Genomic DNA, 10,347 nt, shown 5'->3' with positions numbered 1-10,347 from the left:
TGACTCGGCCCGTTCTGTGACTCGGCCCGTTCTGTGACTCGTCCCGTTCTGTGACTCGGCCCGTTCTGTGACTCGGCCGGTTCTCTGACTCGGCCCGTTCTGTGACTCGGCCCGTTCTGTGACTCGTCCCGTTCTGTGACTCGGCCCGTTCTGTGACTCGGCCCGTTCTGTGTGTGTTCCTGCAGGAATGTGTGGACATCGATGAGTGTGTGGATCTTCCTAATGCCTGCGCATCAAACTCTGTCTGCATCAACACTGTGGTGAGTTTTCACCTGGATTTACACACAAGCATGAAAATAAGTTTTATGAGGAACTTTGTTGATCCAGAAAAATGTTTAATTTCCTTTTTATCCCGAACTGCTTGTCCAGATCTACTTCCAGAGAGATCTTTCATTTCACTCCCAATCTGAACATTTGTTTGTATTTTTCCAACTTTATATCTGACCTCTGAACCAGTTGGCTGGAAAATCCTGGTAAAGCCAGAGAACAGCTCCCCCTGGTGGACATTTACCTGTAATAGCAACCTTGGTTCATTCTGTCTCTCTCAGGGTTCTTACAAATGCGGAGGCTGTAAACCCGGTTTCTTCGGCAACCAGACATCAGGCTGCTTCCCCAGGAAGTCGTGTGCTTCTTTGACCTTTGACCCTTGTGACACTAACGCCCACTGCGCCATGGAGAGGAATGGAGAGGTTTCCTGCAGAGTGAGTACAGCAGTAACATGAAGATGGACATTAACAGTTACACACATGATTGACGATCCATGCTCCAGTTATGGAAATAGGAAAAATCATTGCTGGGCGTTTAGGATGTGTTAAGTTTGGCTTTTAGAGATTATTAGAGTGTTTTCTGCTGGAATTCATTCCCACAAAGCAGCTGAGTGTCAACCAGAAAGATGCCAGAAGCTAGTTGGTGTCAATATACCTCATATACCTGCGTCCTCACTAGAACTATAGAAAGTAGACCAGTTGATCCAGACGCTGCTGCCTGCGTCCTCGCTAGAACTAAGAAAGAGCACATCTGCCCAGTTCTAAAGTCCTTCCTCTGGTTTCCTGTATCTCAGAAAATCGACTTTAAAATCAGATGATTTTAACAGAGAAATTTAACTCGAAGTTTCTAAAGATGATGTATGCTGGCTTTCGCTCTGTGTAAGGTTTAAGTGCTCATGGTTGTGGGTGCGATTCCAGTGTAACGTGGGCTGGGCCGGGAATGGACACACCTGTGGGATGGACACGGACATCGATGGTTACCCCGACCGCTCTCTGCCCTGCATGGACAACCACAAACACTGTAAACAGGTCAGATGGCAGATCTGCTGCCGCCGGCTCTCACAGCCTGGGATGTGTTCATGACGATCTCTCCGTGTCCATCAGGACAACTGTGTCTTCACCCCAAACTCAGGGCAGGAGGACGCCGACAACGACGGGATCGGAGACCAGTGCGACGAGGACGCGGACGGGGACGGCATCAAGAACATTGAGGTTTGAAGATGGTTCCACATGTAGATGTAGATCCTGCTAACCCAGCTGAGGTCACATGATGTGCTGTCTGCTGCTCAGGACAACTGCCGTCTGGTCCCCAACAAAGACCAGCGGAACTCGGACAGCGACTCCTTTGGAGACTCGTGTGATAACTGTCCCACCGTCCCCAACAGCGACCAGAAGGACACGGACAACAACGGACAGGGAGACGCCTGCGATCAGGACATCGATGGAGATGGTGAGCATGAGCAGCCGTCTCTTCTTCTCCTAAACCAGAGTAGAGAAAGACCAGAGTAATCAAACACAGATTGACGTTGTGCAAATGGCAAAGCTTCCATTTTAACCTGGAGACATGAAGCCAGTAGGAACCTGGTGGATGTTCATTTTCATGACAAATGATCAGCTGCCAATACTCTCAGGTTTGTGTTAAATTGACTTCCTGCATGTTATGGTGGGGTAAACAAACGATAGGCTAACTAGCGCTGCTAACAGTGTTCCCCTTATTCCTCCAACCAGCAGCAAACTGGCTCCTAGTGTTCAGAGTAGCAGCCATTGGATGGACAGCACCCCCTACTGGCCTGGATAGTCAAATACATGCAGGGATACTAGTTTCAGAGTCGTTGAGGTCTTTGTAAGCTTGCAATACCTAATACTGGTCTATGCCTCTGTAAGGGGGGGCATTAGGGGGAATTGTTGGTTTTTGAAACCTTAAATACCCCCCCCCGTTTAAGGTTGGTTTTTCTTTCTTAACATAGATGCTTCCTTCCTCTCAAACCACCTGTCTTCTTTGTCCAAAGTGTGGACATTCTGGTCCTCCAAAGAATGTCCTTTGTCCATCAGGTGTAGATGTAGCGCAGAGTCTTGTCCAGAGGAGGGCGCTCTTCTGTGTTGGGCCATGCGTCTGTGGAGATCAGAGCATTCCTCTCTGCATTGACCTGCAGACACCCCTCCAGGGGTTTAGTCTTTAGGATGAACTAGTCTCTGTTTGAGGGTCTGATTGGTTTGAAATGTTCTGGGATTTAGTTTTTGGAGAAAATCATCTGGAGTTTTTCTGATAATCCAGCAACATCTGGATTAGATATGTTTTTGGGTTTAATCTTCTCACCGTTATGTTCTGCTGAGTGTCTTTTGGATTTCCTGCTGATTTGACAAACGGCCAGTTTGGGTCTCCACAGGTTTGGAGAAAATCTTTGATGTTTCTGTTCTTTGTGCTTCCCTTCTGTTTTAGTAGGCAAAGCTCAGCATGATGTTGGAAGGTTCTGATGATTGAAAGTTTGTGTTCCAGTGGGTGGCGTGATTCAAAAAGAAGATATTGGTCTGTGTGAGTGGATTTCCTATAGACTTCTAATTTAATACAAACCTGAGAGCTTAGCTGCAAACTTTAGCAGAATTTTAGAACCAAAATTAAAAATCTAATACTAAACGTGAAAAACAGTCAAACTGGATATTCAATGACATAAAAAACAGTTTAAAAACATATTTGTTACACGGTTTATAAGAAATATGGTTTGAATTGAGTGAAATTCCCCTTAAAAGCAAAAGAATTGGTTTCTGATTTTGCATAAACAAATCTGAGCCGTTCAAACTCTGTTTCTGCTCCAATCTGATGTTAGGGAAGAAGGCCGACACGAGTCCAGTGAAGGATATCCACCATCAGGGGTCATTGCCGTATTTTATACAGTTCATCAGATCAAAACCACAGTCAGTGGAAACAGGGTTATGAGTCGGCCCAATCCCAAACTGGTCCCTAACCCTCTCTGCGTTCCATGGAAGCTCCGCCACGTTAAGGGCCGTCCCAAACCACCTAGGGGGTAGGGCGAGTGGGCCGTTCAGCCCTGAAATAGCAAGGCTGCATCAGTGCAAACTGGCTGGAATTTGGCAGTGGGTGTAACGGCGACCTAGCGGCGGAGGAAACGTGTGCCGGTAATTTCCACTGATTTGTTAGGAAAAATGAAAAAAACATAGTTAATTCAAAAATGGAAGGTTCTCTTTAAACCTTTCACCTTTTTTCAAGATAGGGTCAAATGGTTGATTGCATGTTCTACAGCCACGCAGATGGGACGACACTGTGTTGCCATAGCAACAACTGCATCCCTTTTCCGTTGGAGGCTGTCCCATTCTCTTTTATACCCCCCCACCTTGAATCAAGGCACCTTCCACAGCTGTGATTGAGACTTTATTGGGAGTGACCGTCGATAGTGAAGGGTTAGTGCTTAGGGAGCTCTTTGGGATTGGGCCATAAAATCCCCCTGACCTTTACACCAGCGCTCACACATACAGATGATCCAGATGTTTCCTGGCTTCTGTGATGCTGCATCCGGTCTGGACTGGTTGGTTTGGATCTTCTGAAACCTCTTTAATAGAAAAGATCAGCCCTGGTCTTTCTGTTCAGACGAGTGGGTTTAAGTCTGCTCAGTGTCTCTGTCTGTGTTCAGGCATTCCCAACGTTCTGGATAACTGTCCCAAGGTTCCCAACCCCATGCAGACCGATAGAGACCGAGACGGAGTTGGAGACGCCTGCGACAGCTGCCCTGAACTCAGCAACCCCATGCAGGTGTTGTGCAACTTCAATATACGTATTTATTTTATTTATTACCCACCCCGGTACTGGTGGTAAATGTTATTTAATCAGGTAAAATCTGAAATGTCATGTATTGTTTGTGAGTTAGAACACTAAATGAACAAAAAAATAAATTCACCACATTTTCCATTCAAAGTATAAGAATTTATTAACAAAAATCATTCATCTCCAAGTCAAACATATTTGCATTAAAATGTTTGACTAAAGTAATGAAACCCAACTAAGCTACTATGTACACAAAGAAACAAATCTAAATTGTTGTAAACCATAATCAGTCAAATGATGCAATGAGAGTTTACCTGGATTGTCAGGGTTCTTCCCTCGGTTTGGATTTATTTTCAGTTTTTTTATTTCTTGAGTTACTCTCTGTCGCCCCCTAGTGCCTGTTTCCTTTTCTCTTGGCTTCCTTCAGGTTACTTCTGTCCACACCTGCTCCTTTGTTCTGTTCCCCATATATACACCTCCTCTGCAGTTCCTCATCGCTGGTTTCTTCATGTTTTGTTGTTACTCGGCTCCCTGCGTGTTTCTCCCTGGAATCATCTGGTTTTGGTTTTCAGTATTTTGGATATTTTCCCCATGTTTGCCTCTGGATCTTGTATTTGGGTCTTCAGTAAACCTCCACCAAACATTGACATGGATTTTATGTTTGAGAACCAAAGTTTATCTTGATGAATTTGTGATGTCATCAAATTAACTTTTAACTCATTTAGAGTGAGTTGAATGTTTTAAAACACATTAGCGATGTTGTCAGGGTTTGGTTGAGGTTTTGAGGACTCAAATTCAGAGGCAGGGAGGTAGAGATGAGTTCTTGAAGATTTAAATGAATCTTCACAAGCAACTGAAGCAGGAAACCGAAAATCCAGCATAAAAATGTGAAAGAAACCAGAACCATGGAGAAATCAGGGAAAACAACCACGAGGAGCGAAGGAAAGACAAGGAACCAGCACTGAGGAACGGCACAGGGAGAGTATTTATGGCTGACTGAACAGTTGCGGACTAATGAGCTGATTGGGAGCAGGTGTGAACAGCGGCTTCTAGACAGGAGCTGGGGAAAAGGAGACCAACACAAGGGGGCAACAGAGGGCAACCAAGAAATACCTAAGAACTCAAATATATCCAGAAAACACAACAAAATAGGAATTAAACCAATAGAACTAGAAAACATGGAGCAAAGTAAAACCGATTAATCAAAATAAAACTTAACAGAACCAACTGTGACACAATGCAAATCTATGAGGTGAATAAAACATTATTTTGCCGAATAATAACTCATTAGACTCTTAGACAACGTTTATTGTCATTTTCTATATAGAGTATACAAAACAAAATGTTGTTTATTTCAGCTTTTCAGACATTAAATGAAGATTTCCATTAAATAATTAGTGTAATCAGAGACCTTTGAGTCTTTACCTACCGCGGGTAAGCTAGCAGCTAGCGGACATGAGGATTCCCAATTAATTACTTTGGGTCAGAATTTGGTCATTCAAATATAGTGAGTATGAGAAAATGCATGGATATTTTTATCAGTGTTTAAATCCTTAGTGAAATAAAGCTTTTTCTAGCTTTATAAACAACAGCTCAGATGTGTTAGCATAGCATACCATGTGGCCAATCTTGTTAGCTTAGTCTTCAATGAACAGAAAAAAATCATCAAAAAGAGATTTTGTTCATCTGGAACATCTGTCGCTAAATGTGCCGTACCTACAAACCTCTGCTGATCTGCATGTGGAAGGCTCGAGTTTCTTCCAGGATTTAGCATTAAGCCGCTGTCACACCTTGCCGATCTATCCAGCCTATCTGCATGACGTCCCAGAATCTCCTAAACGCTGCCAGACGCTGAACTTTCTATGGATTTTTTCTATTCTGGGCGAATAGATAGAGGATTCATAACGAGTCCAGAACTTCTGTCCAACGACAGCCTAACTTCTGCATAACGGACGACAGCGTGATGCCCAGGAAGCGATGCACAGAGTCCTGAGGGGGGCAGAGATGCACCCGGCCTGCATAAAAAGATTTCTTCGATTGCAGTATTAACCTAGCTGCTGTTTACCGCCCACCAAACAATGAGAATAAATAAAAAGAAAGAAAGCAGGTTTCTGGTGTCAGCAGATTGAGCGTCATGTCTGCTAGGAAGTGTGTTGGTGGTGGGCGTGAACGCAGGGAGAATCCATCACACACCTTCTGGCTCACCCTATGATGGGGATGAAGTCTGGAGGAGAACTGACGGTTTCCTCCTGTGAACCCCCTTTATACCAAAACGCTGCCAATACGCCATTATACAGTAGCTGGAAGGTAGAAACACGTTCAGCGCTCGTCTGGAACACGGCAGATACGCTGATATGTTGGAGAGAAGTTCTGGATAAGTTACTCAGAGGTTTAGGATCAGCTAGACGCCACGACTTTTGACTTCCTGAAACTCATAAAAATGTTGGGTAAAGTTGGTTTGGCTTCCTTTTCGATGTGAACCACAGGAAGGCCTCATGGAAAGAGAAAGAAATCATCTGACTTTAGCGTTGTTTTGTCCTCATACACTTTGGGGGTAGGACTGCATCCCGGTAGGAGTGTCTTGTGGACATTGTCTTGGGGAAGGGAGCTCTGCAGCCGTTAGATTTGTTTGAGCCAACTGCATCGTCCCAACATGGCAGCCATGCTAAAGATCAGAATGAGAATTGGTCCTTAAAACACAGAGGTTACCAGATGGAACCGTAGCCGTTCATAGATCATTATTGGGTCAATAAGTTCTGCTCAGTGATCCGATCAAACAATCGTCTCCTCTCCTGCAGACGGACGTGGACAACGACCTGGTGGGAGACGTCTGTGACACCAACCTGGACACGTATGTCTGACAAACACACACCTGAACCACAGTCATGTTTAGCTTCAGCTGGTCCCCACAAGATCAGTAAATATTCAGGGCTGAGAAACACAAACGCCCTGCTCTGCTGTCGTCCAATCAGCGTGGAAGAAACATGAAGAGCTGCACCTCTTCTCCTTCTGTCCCCGCAGGGACGGAGACGGCCACCAGGACAGCAGAGACAACTGTCCCGATATTCCCAACAGCTCCCAGCTGGACTCAGACAACGATGGCCTCGGGGACGACTGCGACCACGACGACGACAACGACGGCGTCATTGACGACTACGACAACTGCAGACTGATCATCAACCCCAACCAGAAAGACTCTGATGGTACCGAGCAGAACCAGAACCAGAACCCATCCAGTCTGTCAGAGAAAAGAAATTCTCCTGGTTTATAAGAGGCGATAAAATATTAAAAAGAACAACAATAAGAAAAGAAAAATGTTTAGTTCTGAAACTTTGACGGATGTCGGTTTGAGTGTTTCTGATGCGCCTGGTTTCTGTCCATAACCCTCATCTTTACTTTCCCCATGTGAACCCTGACCTGAACCGGACTCAGTCTGGACCCGTCTGTGTCGTCTTTGTCCTCAGCTAACGGAGTCGGAGACGTCTGTGAGAACGACTTTGACAACGACGCGGTGATGGACCTGATCGATGTGTGTCCAGAGAGCGCCGAGGTCACGCTGACGGATTTCAGAGCCTATCAGACGGTGATCCTGGACCCGGAAGGCGACGCTCAGATCGACCCCAACTGGGTGGTTCTGAACCAGGTATGGATCGTCTCAAAGGTGATCTCAGAACAGAACCGCTGGTCGTCTTCCTGTTCGGAAGAAGCTGAGGTAAATAAACGTGTGTCTACGTTTAATGATGGAGGAACCACAACCGTCCATGTACAAAGAAGCTCCGCCCCCTTCAGCTGTAGGGATTCAGCTTCCTGTAGAAGCCCCCGCAGCAGGTCTGGACTTTAATTTGATGTAGTCTATCTGCAGACCTGCGCCGTCGGAACCGGAAGCTAATTCAGAGCCTTTCAAAGTAAAAGCAAAGTCAATTTAAAGCCACTATACCAGAAATATTTTTATTTAAATCCATTTTTTCCTGTGTTTATTTCCTGGGTCTTTACTATAGAAATGTTTTTGTCTATTCATATTTTTAATGATGTATATATGATCTCTTTCCAGTTCAATTGGATAAGGTTGCCAGTATTATATTCTATATTCTTTATTCTTTTAGTATCGTTTGTGCTGTTCTTATCTTTGCTGTTGGGCTATTATCCAATGGAGGCAGAAATTCAAATTAACTTAGCTGGTTGTTCTCATAGTGAATTAGTGAATATCTAGAAACACAATAGGAAATAACTACAGTTTTTTTTCCCACAACATCAGAGAAAACAGTCGACATGAAAATGACTTTCAAATATCTATTTATTTTATTTTCTTGGAAGTGTTTGCGTCGTTGAAACAGCAGATTTGACAGCATGACGCAGCCTTTAACTTCAGGTTAAGTTCCAGCGGGAGTCACATTAAAACGTACGTCTGTAAGAAAACATGTTGGGATAATTAAAAGAAAATCACCAAAAATTATGACAAAACACGTTTTTCTTGTTTTTTTCTAAAGTGGGGAATAGGCAGATTTCAGTGAGATCTCACCTCTTCTAATAAAATCTGTCGGTACATCCGTGCTACATGCTTTTCTTGAAGGCTTTGGATAAAATAAACTTCCTGTTCTGACGGCGCAGGAGACCGACTCAGGATAAAGATCAGGAGGGAGGAGCTACAGTCTGCTGTTCTCCCAAACAGTCTGACTGCTTCAGGGTCATGACCTTTAACCCTGAGGCCTGTAGAGTCTAAAGCTCGGCATATTGTACGATTTTTTCAATCTCTGCGCTCAGCTACAGCTCAAACTGTACGATGAAACCGCAGAGTTTAAAAGTTCACAGCTCAGGATGTTTGTTCTCACACTGACGACCCGACGCTCTGACGCGATCTACCTGCTCACGCTGTACGACTAAAACCTGCATGTCGGACTCAGCTCCGAGAGATGGCGCTGGTCGGTCAATCTGGAAGAAGAAGAAGAACTCCCCTGTTCCAACACGCTCAGTGTTTGAGGTTCTGCAGCAGGATTTACCCACGACCACCTTACGACGGCCGACTGAATTTCAAACATGTTTGATTTTCTCCCGACCTTCTGATTCCTGATGGGGAGGCGGTCGTTAGAGGCTGATCGCCCCTCCTTACCTCGTTACGCCCGGCTTGAGGAGGAGCTCATGAGTTTGTGCTTATTGATCTGAGCTCCGTGCTCTGACCTTGGACTAATCCCTGAATGCTCGCCTCTGCAGAACGCTGGTTTGGAGATGACCTCCTGACCTTCCCAGCAACAGTTGCTGCTCGGTGGTCATGGCTGCCGTCTTCCACAGACCAGTGGTTTTAAAGAGGTGATGAAGATGATGCACAGACACAGATGAAGATCAGGATCTAGCTGAAGGTCTCGCTGTATGAAAGCAGCAGCAGGGATGTAACTTTGCTAAATCCAGCGGTTGATGGTTGAAGCTTCAAGGAGAACTTTCTAGAACAATGACTGTTAGCATCAGCAAAAACGTCAGAATAGAAAGTTTTTCGGGTTTTGAGGGAAACGGTCTTCATTCTTCCGTCTTAGATCAGGATCAGATGTTGCTGGGATCAAACTCAGCTTCTGGCTTCGGTTCCGTTTTCCTTCCTGAACCTTTGAGGCGGATCAGAAACGTCTAACTTGATAATCAGCTGTTCCTTTTGTTCCCACTGTCAGGGCATGGAGATCGTTCAGACCATGAACAGTGATCCTGGTTTAGCTGTTGGTATGTTTACCTTCACTAAGTTTAGAAGCTTCTCCGCCTGTGATCCACTGGTAACCTGCAACCTTCTCCTTTATGCTCCTGCAGGCTACACGGCGTTTAATGGCGTCGACTTTGAGGGAACATTCCACGTCAACACGGTGACGGACGACGACTACGCCGGCTTCATCTTTGGCTACCAGGACTCCTCCAGCTTCTACGTGGTGATGTGGAAGCAGACGGAGCAGGCGTACTGGCAGTCCCTCCCCTTCAGGGCCACGGCGCAGCCCGCCCTGCAGCTCAAGGTTCCTGTTGGTTCTTCTTTCCTCTGTTCGTCACAGAAAGCCCTAGATGGCTGATTTATTTATTCTTCACATCAAACATATCAATGGGGAAACATTAGCATGTAACGCCGACGGCAATTGAGGCTAATCTAGCTTTTTTAGCTAATAGCTAATGGTAGCATAGCTTAGCACATTTTAATTAGCCCATCCTAGTTTAGCATGATACCTCTTATACATGGGACGTTTCTCAATTCACTAGAACGCGAGTACAGACTCGGTAAGAAAACAAGCATGTTCTAGAGAAGAACCCAGGAAAGTCTGGACTCGGGGAGAACGGGAC

The 10,347-nt window shown here is 45.2% G+C and overlaps 1 protein-coding gene across 1 annotated transcript in view; it reads left to right on the top strand.

Moving 5' to 3' along the window:
- Positions 1-10,347, top strand: part of thbs3 (thrombospondin 3) — a 37,461-nt gene that overhangs the window by 11,595 nt on the left and 15,519 nt on the right. The window contains exons 10-20 of the mRNA XM_015390024.1: positions 186-260; positions 549-701; positions 1,185-1,295; positions 1,371-1,478; positions 1,557-1,716; positions 3,914-4,032; positions 6,843-6,895; positions 7,066-7,247; positions 7,509-7,687; positions 9,699-9,747; positions 9,832-10,028. Of these exons, the coding sequence (XP_015245510.1) occupies positions 186-260; positions 549-701; positions 1,185-1,295; positions 1,371-1,478; positions 1,557-1,716; positions 3,914-4,032; positions 6,843-6,895; positions 7,066-7,247; positions 7,509-7,687; positions 9,699-9,747; positions 9,832-10,028 (1,386 nt within the window). The remainder of the gene's footprint in view (positions 1-185; positions 261-548; positions 702-1,184; positions 1,296-1,370; positions 1,479-1,556; positions 1,717-3,913; positions 4,033-6,842; positions 6,896-7,065; positions 7,248-7,508; positions 7,688-9,698; positions 9,748-9,831; positions 10,029-10,347) is intronic.

This window comes from Cyprinodon variegatus, unplaced genomic scaffold, assembly GCF_000732505.1.
Source record: "Cyprinodon variegatus isolate N-32 unplaced genomic scaffold, C_variegatus-1.0 Scaffold481, whole genome shotgun sequence".
NCBI lineage: Eukaryota > Metazoa > Chordata > Actinopteri > Cyprinodontiformes > Cyprinodontidae > Cyprinodon > Cyprinodon variegatus.
The sequence above is the reverse complement of the archived record's forward strand: the minus strand, read 5'-3'. Positions and strand labels throughout refer to the sequence as shown.